Here is a 17,345-nt window from a genome sequence, read left to right on the forward strand (position 1 = left end):
TAACTGGATGTTGAAGAGGGAGTCACAAATAGGTGGAGCAGAACAGAATAAAGTGGTTAATACATTAGAAAGGATTGTTTGGTACAAGAAGCAAAGATACAAATTAATGTACTTCCTGGGTTTATAAATGTTATCTCCTGGCCAGTCATCTCTTGGTGCATAAGGTTCCATATATTTAGAATTCTAATGTAATTTGGACCTGGTTAAGTAAAAAGCTATTGGCTTCCACAACTTGGAAATATCTTTTGCCAACCTGGACTATTCAAGGAAGTTCACTAGCTAGTTTTACTGCCAATTCAACAGTGAAAATTAAGGGCACACTATGTATTGAAGAATATAAGAACATAAGAATGGGCCTACTGGGTCAGACCAAAAGTCCATCTAGTCCAGTATCCTGTCTTCTGACAGTGGCCAAAGCCAGGTTCCCCAGAGGGAATGAACAGAACAGGCAATGATCAAGTGATCTCTCTCCTGCCATCCATCTCCACCCTCTGACAAACAGAGGCTAGGGACACCATTCCTTACCCGTCCTGGCTAATAGCCATTAATGGACTTAACCTCCATGAATGTATCCAGTTCTCTTTTAAACGCTGTTATAGTCCTAGCCTTCACAACCTCCTCAGGCAAGGAGTTCCACAGGTTGACTGTGCGCTGTGTGAAGAACTTGCTTTTATTTGCTTTAAACCTGCTGCCCATTAATTTCATTTGGTGGCCTCTAGTTCTTGTATTATGGGAACAAGTAAGTAAATAAGGAAAAGTTATTTTCTCCACCTCACTCATGATTTTATATATATATCTCTATCATATCCCGCCCCTTTTAGTCTCCTCTTTTCCAAGCAGAAAAGTTCTAGCCTCTTTAATCTCTCCTCATATGGGATCCGTTCCAAACCCCTAATCATTTTAGTTGCCCTTCTCTGAACCTTTTCTAATGCCAGTATATCTTTTTTGAGATGAGAAGACATCATCTGTACGCAGTATTCAAGATGCAGCAAAGAATCCTGTGGCACCTTATAGACTAACAGATGTTTTTGCAGCATGAGCTTTCGTGGGTGAATACCCACTTCTTCGGATGCCCATCCGAAGAAGTGGGTATTCACCCACGAAAGCTCATGCTGCAAAAACATCTGTTAGTCTATAAGGTGCCACAGGATTCTTTGCTGCTTCTACAGAACCAGACTAACACGGCTACCCCTCTGATACTAGTATTCAAGATGTGGGCATACCATCGATTTATATAAGTGCAATAAGATATTCTCAATCTTATTCTCTATCCCCTTTTTAATGATTCCCAGCATCCTGTTATTGATGATATACATGATATTTTTGGTCCTATTATCTATCCCTTTCTTAATTATTCCCAGCATTCTGTTAGCTTTTTTGACTACCACTGAGTGGATGTTTTCAGAGAACTAGCCACAATGACTCCAAAATCTCTTTCTTGAGTGGTAACAGCTAATTTAGACACCATCATTTTATATGTATAGTTAGGATTATGCTTTCCAATGTGCATTACTTTGCATTTATCAACATTAAATTTCATCTGCCATTTTGTTGCCCAGTCACCCAGTTTTGAGAGATCCTTGTGTAGCTCTTTGCAGTCTGCCTGGATCTTAACTATCTTCAGTAATTTTGTATCATCTGCAAATTTTGCCACCTCACTGTCTACCCCTTTTCCCAGATCATTTATCTGGACCTGCATGTGCACAATTCAGGCTGGATAAATATCTGAATCCAGTTTCATGTGATCTGAAAGGACAATGCATAAGATCAAAAATAGAGGCCTTCACATTTAATAGAAGTCTAATTTCCATCTTCTGTACTAAAACCACAGATGAACAGGACTGAGGCCGAAATATGTAACCAATTAGACTCAACACATTAATTAAGAGAGCCAATAAGCAATAGGACTAATTACTGAGCCACTGAAATCTAATGTTAATTTTTAAGTAAGCTATTAACAATCCCCAATTTAAAAAACTGATTTTTAGAGTTTGGCAACTTCATACACATTTAGAATGCTCGCTAGAGAGTTGAAACTTTCAAACAAATAGGTTTTATAGAAAAATGATCCACAAGAAAAGTGCTCTGTGGGTAAGAATATTTATATTTTTCAATTTTTTACACTTTTATTAACACTTACAAAAACATTCAAACACAGAAAAATTAAATAACTTTGGAAGCAGAATTCAAGTCTTTCTGCCCACATACATATGACAATTCTGAGCTGTTGGCACAAAAATAATCCACATTCATAAAACCCTTACTACTATATCAAACATAAGTTAAGTAAATCATAGGCACTAGTTTATCAAATCCCTATTTCCACACTTCCGCACTATATCTGAATCTCTAAACACAGAAAGATCTAGGATTTCCTGATATTGAGAAACTGGTACTGCTCAAAGGCTTCCTAGTAAACAGATTGTTTCTCCCTTCGGGAAATTATTAGCTATATTTCTGTGGGAGTAGAACAGCAGATAAAAGGATGCTTATGTAACTTAAGCACAACATACCTTCATCACTTATTGAAGGTAACTGCTGGAATTTAAAAAAATAAATAATGTACACAATACTCTGATGCAGCCTTTATTTAAAAAATTAACCTGAATATCTTCATCTGAATTTTCTGATTTTCAAAACTAAAAAAGTCAATTCAATATTTTCATAATAAAAAACACCAATTAAAATCCCTTCTCTTTTACTGAAGACTGCAGCATTGCTTTGTAACATTTTAAACAAATGTTTGGGCTTTGTTAATGAGGCTGGATAGTTTCTTATAGTAGTTACATGAGATACCAATAACTGAAATACGTTTTGTATGCCAGCAAATGACTGAAGCCTAGATCAGTAGCATGTAATGGTCGAATAGTGCAAGGTAGCTCTTTTATAACCCCTGCTGCAGTTTTCCTACTGAATTACAGTATATTTGATGCCCTGACTTCAGAGGGTAGTCACACTTGAGAGATCTTAGTCACCATGGTATGAAGTCTTTTCATTATTGATACAAATTGTGCTTGCAGCTGCTTGAGTAGTCACAGTTGCAGTCTAGTCCCTAAAGCTTTCTATTTGGCTTTTCCCATCTCAAGTAGTGTTGCATGGCTTTTCATCCAGTAAAGTTAACACTGGTCCAAAAGTCCAGAGTTCTCTGGAATTCTGGGATCAATTATCCTCTTAGTGGTGGGAGTCAAAATGCACTTACACTTCAAAGTGCTGGTACTAATGGGGTTAAAAGCTACCTACCATCCAATCCAATGTAAAGCTTTTAGTGTTCTCCAGTCATTGTACAAAAGATACCATCATGTTAGCCATTGCTGCAAACAACGCATCCAGAAATCTTGTCCTGAAAAATTCTACACACAAAAAACAGTACTCCCTGTTTAACTGACCCTCCCAACACATTTTTAGTTTTAAACCTTTATATTACAAATCTTCCAAAATAGAACAGAAAAAGCAGTCTGTATGTTAATTGTAAGAAAGAATTTTTCCACTGAGTAAAATGTTAGCAAGATTGCTAATAAGAATAGGTGAAAACAATGTAAATGTCAATAGGTAAGTCTGAGAGCCACTAGAGGAATTCAATAGTTTGTAAACATATGTAGCAGATTTCATACTCTGTCACCAAACAAGGTAAGATACAGATATGTAAGGCAAAGTACATAGTTAAAACAGTAACATGGGCAATATCTGCAAAAATATTTACAATTTAAAATAAACCAATTTAAGAAATGGATAAAAGTAAAAAGTAGGATACAGAAAACTGCCTCATACCATGAAACATTACTTAAATGAATATCATTTGGCATCAACAGTACAACTCATTTCCTTACAATATGTATGTTACAAGTGCATAGTTGTCTTTCCTTCTCATTAATTATTAGCATATACAATTGTGTTCCAGGCTGTAAGCATTGTGGTGTGATGATATCAGAACAAATGGTTACTACTAGCTGCTCTTTCCTTTTCAAGGAAACCTGCTATAAAAAAGGTTTCCCTAAATAGTTAGCAGTGTGCTAAAAGCAAAGGCCATCTTTCCTGAGCCAGGAACTATAAGGTTTAGAAAGATTGTACAACTGATACTAAGCCCTTTTGGCAATCAAAATATAAGAGCGCATAAAATTGATATGTCAAACAAAAAGGATGCAACCTACACCAACTGAATGTGTGTTTGTCTGCTACATCCAAACCTTTAATGATAAAACAATGCCATGACTACTATTTACCAACTCTAGGATACCTCCAGAGAGAACAGCTGGATTCTTTCTGAAGGATATATGTACCACTTTTTCCAACCAGAACCTTCTACAATTGTTTTAAGCAGGTGTTTCATTAGCACTGTAGTGATCCGCAATCAGAACTTTGGCTCTGATTAACATGCTAATGTTTAAATAGTACATATTTACCAATGAATCATTCTGCTGAATTAAATGCCTGAATATGAAGTTTTGAACATTGGAGTTTGCTATTTTACTTGCTGTTTTTCAACTTGGGCATTTCTTTGGCGTTTGTTAGGTTTTTTTTGTCCAAACATTGGCCATTGTCATAAATGCTCAAATTGATACAATTTTTAGCAAGCAAAAACAAATGAACAGAAAACCCTAGAAATGACAGCGATTCCATGTAAAAGAGATTGTATGATCACCAAATATATGATGTTAAATGTCATTAAAGTGCTGCTTTAAAATCTCTGCCAGTTTGTGCTAATTAAAGACAGAGGTCTGGGATTTTACAAATCCTGAAAGTCACATCTGAACAGTCTGCATATCAAGCTTGGTGAAGGAGTGTCCAATAACCAGTGAACTTTGCATTTTTAAGCTTTGCAGTTCAGTAGCAGCCATCTTTCCAACTCTCGTCTTTCATGTTGCCATAGCTTTTAGGAGCCGGTAATGATCTAAAATAAAATGAGATTTATTTCAGTTTGGTTTGCACTTAATTTGTTCAAGCTTCAAATCATTAACATACATGAACTTAACATAAGAGTAGAATTATTTTTTCTTGAAAACTAAACTATGTGCTTTAACCATTTTGTTTCAGAAGCGTCACTATATTACATTGCACTTAAAAAATAAATACTAAGTTCAAGGTTTAACATTTTATGTTTTGACAACTTATGTTTTTAATGAAGTGTTCAGTCATATATGTAAATGGTTAAACGTAGAGAACTTCATAAAACTACACACATTGTGGAACCATGAATCCAATCTGATGACATGCATCTGTTTTACAGTAGAGCAGGCAAATCCTTATTGATGAAAGGACAACTCCATCCATTTTGTTCAGCCCAGTAATTCAAAATTTCAAAAAGAAAATCACTTTCTCACCATAAAAACACTAAAATAATTGTAAAGTTTAGATACAATAAACATTTGATTTGGTAATGGGGATGGACATCTTGCTGTAAAATGAGATCAGTTATGCGATAGTGATTGAGGCATTAAGAAGAGACTGTTAAGACCAGTATTAAGAGTTTGCAGTCAGAAATAAGGCAGCCTTATTACATTTTAAGATTGTTAAATAAATACTGAAGACGGACTAACAGTCTGACACTGCACTTCCATTGTACCCAGTGGCAGAAATGTATTTTCAGCATGACAGCTACAGTTAAATTATTTTCTAATGCACATGTGAGGAGACCTGTGCACCCTGATGACAGATTTTAGAAATAAGCAAACACACCTGAGGTGTGTTCCTCTTCCTAAATATCTAAATCACTACAGGTTCCAGAGTGGTAGCCGTGTTAGTCTGTATCAGCAAAAACAATGAGGAGTCCTTGTGGCACCTTAGAGACGAAGAACTCTAGCCCATGAAAGCTTATGCCCAAATAAATTTGTTAGTCTCTAAGGTGCCACAAGGACTCCTCATTTTTAAAATCACTACAGTATTTCACTTAAGGCAGTGTGGCCTGCTGGGGAGGACAATGGACTTACAAGTCGAGATCTCAGTTCTTGTTCCAATTCTGCCACTGACCTTTGTGAAAACTTGGGCAATTACTTCCTCTTGGTACCTCAGGTGTCCTCTGTTTGTATAGCACTTTGAGATGATTTAAGAAAGGCTCCATAAAAGAGCCAAGTATTAATAAAATCTGCATAGATTGCCCATTCCTTTTAAGGCTCAATAGTTGATAACTTGGAACTGAATACAAGTCTCTGAACACATTATTGTTTCTATTCAAACATTTAGCTAAGATTGGCATCTGAACTTACATAACAGTAAACAGAACTTCTTATTCACAGCAGAATAAAAAACAGGTAAGGACTGAACTATTTTACGAGCATCATTATGGACGTCTTAGTGTATTTCACATGATTTATGTGAATTGTTTAGCAGATCACCATTTTTTGTTTAGCAGTGTGCACCAAAAGATTTATCTTTTAAACTTGAACACTGCTTTTGAATTTGTCTTTTGCTTCTTTACTCATTTCTTAAAGTAACTGTCTAGTGCATGTACCTTTAATGTGTGGGTCTGTCTGTGGGGATAAATACTCGCTCTTAAAATTAAAGAACTTTAGTTCTACACTACGTTCAATAGTACAATCCAAGTACACTATCAGCTTTACATCTGATACAAGCTCTTTTTGCAGGGGTGGACGGGAGTATCATTTATTATGACAGGAGAATGGACTATTTTTTTTAAAGTTAATAGTTACTCTAGTTTTCTGTAGTAATGTACAAGGTACAAAAGAAGTGTTAAGGAAAGTATTAGTTTCTGAATACAGAACTTAAAATCCCCCCTCAGATTACTCACCTGCGAACAGGCTGTGCAAGTTTGCTGCGAGGCACTGGTATGCCCCCAACAGAAGGGGCACTAGGTCTGGGCAAGCCACTCCTCACCCCCGTTGTCCCTGCCGGTCTGGTAAGAGTAGTACTGTTGATACTGCTAGCAGGGCTTGGAGAGCCTGAATTCTGAACTGCAAGAGGTCCTGGTGAAGAACTGCTGTGTGTCAGTTGTGTAGCTTCTGGAGGAGCAGCAGCAGAACCAGGTCCATGGTTACTAAATGCTTTCACTGGCTGTCGGAGAGCCAGAGGTGATGGTGCTGCAGGGGGCCGGAATTTACTTGGAGAAGGTACTGGAAAATGACATACACGAAACAATCAATCACTTTCACTAGACATAATCTTGAGTTACGGCTATGAGTGACAGTTTAATAAAAGGGAATGCAAATTTTCACATGGAAAAGGTAAACACAACAAAATAGTACGTGTTGGAATGTAGCCAATAAAACAGCATGGAGAAGGGGAGGTCAGATAACCTGCTAGTATCAAGTAATTGCTGCAATTTTTAGAAATTATAGAAATGTTGCCTTGGGCAGGGCCTCAAGAGGTCATCTAGTTCAGTGGTTCTTAACCAGGGGTCCAGGGCCCACAAGCAAGTTTCAGGGGGTCTGCCAAGCAAGGCCAGCAAGTCTAATGCTGAGGCCCAGGGCAGAAAGCCGAAGCCCCACCACCTGAGGCTGAAGCCTGAGCAACTTAACTTCACAGGGCCCCCTGTGGCCTGGGACCCCGGGCAATTGCCCTGCTTGCTATCCCTTAACACTGGCCCTGGCTTTTATATGGAGAAAAACAGCTGTCATGGCACAGACGGGCCATGGAATTCTTACAGCATGTTGGGGGAGAAATCAGAAAGAAAAAGGTTGAAAACCCCTGGATCTAGTTCATCTCCTCATGCTGAGGCAGCATTAAGTAGATATAGACCATCCATGACAGATGCTTGTCTAACCTGTTCTTAAAATGCTACAAGGATGGGCATTCCAAACCTTCCCTAGGTAACTGTTCCAGTGATTTACTATCCTTATACGTAGAGAATTTTTTCTAATATCCAACCTACACTTTCCTTCCTGCAACCTAAGCCAATTAATACTTCTACCTTCATTTGGCATGGAGAACATATTTGAAGACTTGTCCTCCCTCAGCCTTCTCTTCTCTAGACTAAACATGACCAATTCTTTCAAGCTGTCCTCATCAATTAGGTTTTCCAAACTTCAATTTTTGCTGCTGTCCTCTGGATTCTCCTCCAATTAGTTCAAATCTTTCTTAAAGTATGGTGCCCAAAAGTAGACAGAGTGCCAAGTAAAGCAGAACAATTATCACCTGTGTCTTACAAATGACATTTGTTAATACAGTCCAGAATGACAATTCCTCTCCCCACCCTCCCTTCTTGGGTAACAGCATACTGTTGACTCATTCAATTTGTGATCCATCATTTTCTGCAGTATCGCTGCCTAGTCAGTTATTTCAATTCTTTATCTGTGCATTTGACTTTTCCTTCCTAAGTGTAGTACTTGAGGATCTTGACATCCCAGGACTGTAACTCCACTCACCTTGCGTTAACAGTTTATATTTTGGATTCCATGAACAAGACTGTTCTCTATATCAATCATGATAAACGCCAAGAAAGATTCTGTACCTATGTTAGGTTACTTTTGCAAGAGTATTCTGTTCAAAACAATATTTGAAATAGAAGTATCTGTCAAGAATAAATTTATGACAACTCATAGTTGCTTTGGATTCGTTTAAATGGAAGTGTTGCACTCCTCAGTAAGAAAGTTTAAAAAAAGCACATTGCTAAATGGAAGTTCTGAAGATACTAGGTTGCTGTACTATTGCTGAAGGTTAGTTACACATGCATTTCTAATTCTGTATACTGATTCTGATGCAATGAGACTTTGCTAAGGAAAAAATCTAAGGAACCTAAAGGTTACTCTTAAGCCTCGCCTCTTAACTCAGTCCATTAATCACAGGTTAAGACCAAGCATAATGATTTGATAACGTTAAAGTCTGAGCTACCATAAACCTCAGAATATGAGCCTAAAAGCGAATATATTAGAGCATTTAGTTAAAATACAGATAGAAAATCATGACTAACAGCCTTCCTCCCAACAAGATATTTATCAAACTTTTTTTTTTAAAATTCACACCTTTTGTTAATTCTGATTAACTTTTCTGAGTGTCCCTGTGTAGCCAAGCCCTTTGTATCAGTGGCAATTCAGAATCATAGAATGTCAGGGTTGGAAGGGACCTCAGGAGGTCATCTAGTCCAACTCCCTGCTCAAAGCAGGTCCAATCCCCAGACAGATTTTTGCCCCAGATCCCTAAATGGCCCCTTCAAGGATTGGGTTTGGCAGGCCAATGCTCAAACCACTGAGCTATCCCTCCCCCCCTTTATCAAACTTTTCCTGGGAAAATCTGCAAGCCAAGGAAGTCCCATTTGCAGTTTGTTTCACTTAACCATTTAGACATGCAATACTTTTATGCCTTATTTCTCTTGGTGTTCAAGAAGCTTCATAAAGTTTACACACAGTGGCTTGGTCTAAACTTAAATTCATGTTGGCATAGTGACGTTGGTGAGGGGTATGAAAACACCCAAACCCAGACTGACAAAACCTCTAGTGCAGGAACAGCTATGCCTGTAAGAAGAGTGTTTCTGTCAACATAGCTAACAATGTTGGGAGGTGGTCTTCCTTCTGTCAGTAGCCTATACTAAGGAGCTATGCCAGCATAGCTGTAGTGTAGACAGTATTAATATCTGTTAACTTGCTTTTCTGACGTGTGTTAAAAGGGAGTATTCCCCCTGAAACTTCTCGTATAATAGGAGTTACCCTAACACGAGTTCCCTTGTGCATCGTACGACACTAAATCGTAGGTTGCTGACATTTTAGACATTTAGCAATAATTTTTTGTCATCCGTCTTATCTATAGAAAGATACTGACTAAAGAATATTTAAATTACCAGTGTCACCGATGCATGTAAACAATTCTTGGTAGTGCATTAGTGTGACACTAGTACAATATATCTTAAACTTTATTCTCCAAATAAAATATTAAAAGCCATTAATAGAACAGTCTAGTATTTATTTAGCCTTAATACTGTTAAAAAAAGTAAAACAGAATATTTGAACCAAATTATTTCCTGAGATCTTGACAGAATTCCACTAGCCTTAAAATTAGCTTATCACCTTTTTAGGTGGATTGAGTGATAAGGTAGACACAGGAAATTAACAGATAAAATTTATTCAGAAAAATACTATAGTAAAATTAGTGTTCAACAAGTGAATGTAGCTGTTGTGAATTTGGTGTTCAACAAGTGAATATACTATATCAATTTGTCATCAATTGTATCTGCTGGAGGTCACAATCATGGTTGGCTCCCCATTGTGATAGATGCAGTACAAACTTGAAGGAGATATTAATAAACTCTGTGGGGTAGAAACTCTCTCTTTAAGGCAATAGTTGACAATTCAAACAAAGAAGGTTAAGCAAAGGGAGGGAACAACTAGAATAATAATAGGGGCATAGGGTTGCAAATTAGTTAGATACACAATTAGTAGGTTGCAAGTTGCTGTTTAAGATCTATATTTAATACAGTATTATATGCACACAAAAATATGATCATATTTCCATTGGCCTCCAGACAGGCCATTTTCCATAGACCACATAGCAGAAGTGGGTCTTCAGGAAGGATCTGAAGCAGCAAATAGTGGCTCTCTCGATAAGGAAGTGGGTAGTAGGGAATAAAGCAGGGGCAGGCAAACTTTTTGGCCTGAGGGCTGCATTGGGTTTCGGAAATTGTATGGAGGGCCAGTTAGGGGAGGGGGTCATGGCCCAGCCCCCACCTCCTATCTCTCTCCCCACCCCGGACCCCTGCCCCATCCAACCCCTCCTCCGCTCCCTGTCCTCTGACCACCCCTGGCCCCTCCAATCCAACCCCTCCTCTCATTCCTGAACCCCTGCCCCATCCAACCATCCCTTCTCCCTGTCCCCTGACTGCCCCTGGAACCCCTGCCCCTGACTGCCCCCTGCCGCCCCATCCAACCCCCCGTCCTTCTCGACTTCCCCCCTTGCACCCCTTCCCCCATTCAACCCCCATTCCTCCCATGCGACCGCCCCGACCCCTATCACACCCCTGCCCCCTGACCACCCAAACTTCCCTGCCCTCTATCCAACCCCCCCTGCTCCGTGCCCCCTTACCACGCTGCTTGGAGCACAGGGTCAGGCTGGGCTCTGCAGCTGCACTGCCCCAGGAGCTCACAGCCCTGTCGCCCAGAACATTGAACTGGTGGCAGAGCGAGCGAGCTGAGGCTGCAGGGGAAGGGGGACAGCAAAGGAGGGGCCAGGAGCTCAGGGGCCGGGCAGGATGGTCCCGCAGGCTGGATGTGGCCCACAGGCCATAGTTTGCCCACCCCTGGAATAAAGCATGAAGCTGCTTATGCAAGAAGCTAACAAACAAGTGGTGGAGGCTAGAATCACTAGATATGGACAATGCAATGAGCTAGAAGAGCAGATAAACAGAGGAGGGAGTTACATCATGTACAGCCTTAACCCCAAGGAACAGATTATAACTGATCAGTGGAGAAGAAGAAACCAGAAGAGGGATTCAAAGGAAAAAAAAGAGTGTTGTGGACAGAATGACTTGACAGGGAGATTATTTTAGCAGCAGCATTCTGCATGGACCCAAGGAGGGGCACAAATCTGGAGGATTAGGCTTTAACTAATAAAGATTTCTATTTTTTAAAGATGCAATACTGCTAGTAACCTAAGGGTGTTACTGAAATTGCAAAAGGTCTAACTCATGCAATAGTTTAAACACAAAACTTTCCTACAATCTTTGATAGATCTCATCCAGTTGTAGAACATGTATATGACATCACATTCATCACCTGGACTACACTGTTTTAAACCAGCCAAGGATCATTGCTCTTACATCACACTAAATGGCCTTTAGTTTTGGTCTGTTATGATGTTTGAGATACTCTCCTGCAGGCAGAAAGGGAAGAGGGTTTCTAGGCAAAATATGGGACTTGTAAAGTAGTAACATTCTTAAGAATATGACATAATTAGAGATGGTTTGCAAGTTTCCAGTAGAGATATGCAGCCAATAAAATAATGTAAACCTCCCAATTCCCCAAAGTCAGTTTTCTTCTGAACTACAATATTATGAATAGGCTTCCAGTCTGAGCTATGAATTCATAAAATACTTCAGTCACCACAGCACCACACTGTCCACTTATTTTTAACAGTTGTATTTGTTCTGAGAGCAAAAGTTCTTAACAAGGCAAAGCACTTGGTTTAAATAATGCATTCTTTGATTAACTCCAAACCACAGCCACCATGACATAATTATTGGCAGATGGCCTAATAGTTCTGTTCCATGTAGCAAGAGTACTTTGCCTAGAGAATACTTTTGAACAATGTTTAATAAAAGTCAGTTTGGCATCTTTAGAATAGAAAGGAGACTTACCTGTAAGCAGAGTTCCCTGAAGACAGAAGAACAAAGGAGTAAACTCTTGAATTAATTAATAAGACTTGCTTGTTGTACAATGGTGGGGCATATACAATTCAAGTGCTATATATACACACACCACTAACACAAGCAGTTGAATTAAACAAAATGAGAGTGTTTGAGAACTCTACTTACATATAAGTAACTTCATCCCTTTAATAAGATATGATTAGAGCTTCTAGCTAAAGCACAAGGATGAAGCCACTACAGTCTGGGAGTAAGGAGACATGCTTTTAATTGCAGCTCTGCCATAGACTTTTTGTATGACATCAGACAAGTCATTAGTTTGGGATTCAGTTTCTCCTTCTGTAAAATGGGGATAATTGCCTCTCTCATCAGGATATTATGAGGCTAAAATTGTCTAAATCATGCTGAAGTCAGATGAAAGACACTCAGTGTTATATACACTCCAGAAAATTGAATCTAGTCCATAGAGGCAAAGATCAATATATCATAAGAATTTGATTGGAAGAGATTCTGATCAGTATGAACAAACAGAGTGTGGTCACCTGGTTAGAATAGGAACAGTCAGGAATCTGGGTTTTGACTATCACTGGCTTGCTATGTGATCTTGATCAAGTTGTATAAACTAGTTCAGTTTAACTGTTAAATACAATTTCTTGGTTATTTCACAGGGGTGTTTGTTTTATTCTACATAATGAACTAAGATAATCCTTGCACGAAGAGATATTACAGTTGTGTTATGCACTTTGAAATACCAGTATCAGTAAAAATATTTCCTAAACAGATTGTCCTTTTAAGACCTTTGAAGTACAATCAGAAAAGTGATAAAAAGTACCACTGTTAGTAAATGTTTCTCTAAACAAAAAATAAGCTCACTGTTGTAATGGTTGTTCTGGTTCTGATATTTACATGACAATGATTTATACACCTGTTAAAACTTCCTAAATAGTTATTAAAATAAATGACGTTCTGGGATGAGGAAGTTACTCATCTTGTGCAACAACAATGGTTCTTCGAGATGTCTCTCCCTATGGGTGCTCCACTGTAGGTGTATCTGTGCCCCATCACCTCTAATCAGAGATTTTAGGTAGCAGTTCAGCCCGCACATGCACTGTCCCTCCCTCATGGTCTGTTTCGAGGCTATGCAGTGCTGTGCAGGCAAACCCCACTCAGTTCCTTCTCTACTGCAGAGCCCCACATTGAGAATGCCGAAGTAAAGAGGGCAAGTAGTGGAGCACCCATAGGGGCAGACATCTCGAAGAACCATCGTTATTGCACAAGATAAGTAACTGTAGTGTCCCTATGGGTGCTCAACTCTAGGTGACTTCACTCTAGGTGACTTCACAGCAGTATCTCTCCTGGAGAGCTGGGATATCGTAGTGCAGTTTGTTACTACAGAGAACTGATGAGCCAAAGATGGCGTCAGAGGATGAATTTCCAGCAACTGCCTAACGTTCTGCAAAAGTGTGGGCAGAGGCCCAGGTTGCTGCTCTATAGATTTCTGAGATAAAGATGTTCCTAAGGAATGCAACTGAGGTAGAAATTGACCTCATGGAGTGCATATGGACTCGACAGAGACACCAGGTTGCGCCATTGATAATAGATGAATGCCACCAGAGATGCATTTGGATAGTCTTTGAGGCAATATTGCAGAACCTTTGGCTCTTTCCACAAACAAAAGGAAGAGCTTAGGGGATTTCCTAACGTCCTTAGTCCTGTCCAAGTAGAATGGTAGTGCTCTTCTAACATCTAGTATATGCAGAATTACCTCCCTGCTGTCACAATGTGATTTGGGAAAAACGAACAGGGAGCTGGATCTGTTGATTCATATGGAAAGTGGAGGGAGAAACTTGAGATGTGGCCTCAGTTACTTTATCTTTTAAAAAAAAAAGATCTTGAATGGTGCGTGTGTCATCAGGGCTGCTATTTCTCCTATGCACCTAGCTGAGGCAACAGTAATTAGAAATGCTGTCTTCATGGACAGGTGTAAGATGAGCCCATGGCAACTTGCTCTAAGGGAGATCTAGTCAGAGGTCTGAGAACTAGGTTAAGATCCCATGTTGGAGCAAGTGGTATCACATGCAGGAACATATTCCCAATGCCCTTAAGGAATCTATGCATCAGCAGGTATGAACACGGAGTATCTGTCTACTTGATGATGGAAGGCCGTTATGGCTGCAAGATGCACCTTAAGGGAGCTGAGCGAGAGTTTTGACCTTCTGAAGTCTAAAATGTAATCTAAAATCAGAGGGGAGGGAGGATGAGGCCGGATCTATGTGCTTAGAATGACACCAAACTTTGAATCATTTCCATTTTTGTAGGCAAGTATATCAAGTGGTTGACTTTCGGCTGTGTAGCAGCACATCTTTCACCTCATCAGAGCATTCAACCTCCAAGTCTTGGAGCTAAGAAGGAGCCAAGCATGGAGGTGGCGGATCTGCTTCTTGTTTTAAGAGAAAAGGTGAGGAATGAGCTGAAGAGAAAACATAGGACATACTGCCATCTATGCTAGGTAAGAGAACCAGACTTGTCTTGGCCAAAAGGGGGCAATCAGAATAATTCTCGCTTTGCCTTGTTGAATTTTCAACAAGACTTTGGATAGAGGAGGAAATGGGGGAAAGGCATACAAGAAGTCAGTGTCTCATGGGAAGATGAGGGCTTCTTCCAGTGAATGTTTCGCCCTGACAGCTCTGGCAGTAACGAGGACATTTCTTGTGCCAGTAAATAACAAAGAGATCTGTAGTTGGGGTGAATACGTTGCGAAGCACCTCTAAGTTCATTCCCAATCGTAGTCTTGAGAAATGATCTACCTGAGACTGTCAGCTATCACATTCTGTATCCCTAGTAGGTAGAAGGCTGATACTAGCACGTTATGATGGATGCACCAGTTCCAACGTTTGAGTGCTTCTATGCAGAGGGAGGGAGATCTGGCACCCCCTGGCATTTTATGTAAAACATAAATATCATACTGTCTGTCATGATGTTTGTGTGGGTGTTCTTGATGAATGGCAGAAAACGTGCACAGGCATTTCTGACTGCTCTCTGCTCCAAAAGACTGATATAGAAGGCCACTTCTGTGGAGGACCTCTTGCCCTGAATCTTGTGCTTGTGTGGGTGGGCTCCCCAGCCTAATAGGGAGGCATCTGTCACTATAGTCAACATTAGTGGCGGTTGCACAAATGGAACGCCTGCTCGAATGTTGGATGGGTCTTTCCACCACCCAAGAGAGTGCCTTACTGTGGAAAGCGCTGATAGGAGTTTGATTAGTGGTGTTCGAGGGATTTTGAAGTGATGAAGGTGCATGCTGCCATATGACCTAGTAGCTGCAGGTAGTGTTTGGGACTGGCCTGGACTGTCTCTATGAGACCCGTGAGGGTGACAAGTCTGTGCAGCGGAAGAAACGCTCTCACTTGTACTGTTTCAAGTTTGGTGTTGATAAACTCCAGTTGCCATCTGGGGTCAGTGTCGATTTCTGTATGTTGAGTTGCAGGCCCAGCGGCTCAAATGTGCATATGGTCATCTGGATGGCTTTTACTGCATACTCGAATGAGGGAGCCCTGAGGAAGCACTCATCCAGATACAAGTAGATAACAATACTCAGGCCTGGTCTACACTAGGACTTTAATTCGAATTTAGCAGCGTTAATTCGAACTAACCGCTCAACCGTCCACACCAGGAAGCCATTTAATTCGAACTAGAGGGCTCTTTAGTTCGAATTTGGTACTCCACCCCGACAGGTGGAGTAACGCTAAATTCGACATGGCTAGCTCGAATTAGGCTAGGTGTGGATGCAAATCGAACTTAGTAGCTCCGGGAGCTATCCCACAGTGCACCACTCTGTTGACGCTCTGGACAGCAGTCGGAGCTTGGATTCTCTGACCAGCCACACAGGAAATGACCCGCGAAAATTTGAATTCATTTTCCTGTCTGGGCACTTTGAATCTGACGTCGTGGCTGGACATCGGGGCGAGCTCCGCAGCACCTGCAACGATGCAGAGCTCTCCAGCAGAGGAGTCCGGCCAATCCAAGAATAGAAAGAGGTCCCCAGCATGGACAGACCGGGAAGTCCTGGATCTGATCGGTGTGTGGGGCGAGGAGTCTGTGCTGTCGGAGCTGCGCTCCAGCAAGCGGAATGCAAAGACCTTCGAGAAGGTCTCCAAAGCAATGATAGAGAAAGGATACAGCCGGGATGCAATGCAGTGCCGCGTGAAAATCAAGGACCTGAGACAAGGCTACCAAAAAGTCAGAGCGGCAAACGGACGCTCCGGAGCCCAGCCCCAGACATGCCGCTTCTACGAGGCACTGCATGCCATTCTAGGTGGGTCTGCCACCACTGCCCCACCAGTGACCGTGGACTCAGTGGATGGCATAGTGAACCTGGACAGTTCCTCCTCGATGTTCGCCGATGGGGAAGATGAGGAAGGGTCTGTGGAGGACGGCGCAGGCGACAGCGAACACAAAACCGCTTTCCCTGACAGCCAGGATCTCTTCATCACCCTCACAGAGATCCCCTACCAACCCTCCCCGGCCGTTAACCCGGACTCTGAATCAGGGGAAGGATCAGGCGGTAAGTGCTAGAAACATGTAAACATTTATTTTTTATAAAACAGGTATAAAAAAATAGAAATACTATATATAAAATTTTCAATGAAAAACTATATGAAAAGTAGGTCCACACATATAGGGATTGTACAATAATCCTCCAGGGACAATTCAAGAAAGGTCTCATTTAGGTCCTCAAAAAGCCTCCGCAGGAGGTTCCTGGGGAGAGGTGCCTTGTTGGGTGCTCCGTGGAAGCACACTCTTCCGCGCCAGGACATCCTTATGTAGATGGGAATCATCGCCTCGACAAGCATGGCCGCATATGGTCCTGGTCTCTGCAGGGCTTCCCTTAGCATCCGCTCTTTGTGACTCCGAGAGACCCGCATCAGGGTGATCTCGTTCATGAAATGCTGCATCTAATTAGGGCAATTAGTGTATTGTTACTTTTGTGAATGGTTGACTTTTACTTTGCATAACAATGACCCTCGCTTAACAGCCACGTGTTGTAGGCCACATAGGAAAAGCATACATTGATCTTTCCCGTGCACTGGCGGGAGTGGCTGGA

At 40.8% G+C, this 17,345-nt stretch overlaps 1 protein-coding gene across 3 annotated transcripts in view; it reads right to left on the reverse strand.

Annotated features, from left to right (window-relative positions):
* Positions 1-2,086: 2,086 nt before the first annotated feature.
* Positions 2,087-17,345, reverse strand: part of SLAIN2 (SLAIN motif family member 2) — a 70,050-nt gene continuing 54,791 nt past the window's right edge. For all 3 annotated transcript variants that reach the window (XM_045019882.1, XM_045019880.1, XM_045019881.1), the window contains 2 exons: positions 6,743-7,064; positions 2,087-4,888 (listed from right to left, as the gene is read on the reverse strand). In XM_045019882.1, the coding sequence (XP_044875817.1) occupies positions 4,822-4,888; positions 6,743-7,064 (389 nt within the window). In that variant the 3' untranslated portion in view covers positions 2,087-4,821. The remainder of the gene's footprint in view (positions 4,889-6,742; positions 7,065-17,345) is intronic.

Source organism: Mauremys mutica, chromosome 5, assembly GCF_020497125.1.
Source record: "Mauremys mutica isolate MM-2020 ecotype Southern chromosome 5, ASM2049712v1, whole genome shotgun sequence".
Classification (NCBI taxonomy): Eukaryota; Metazoa; Chordata; order Testudines; family Geoemydidae; genus Mauremys; species Mauremys mutica.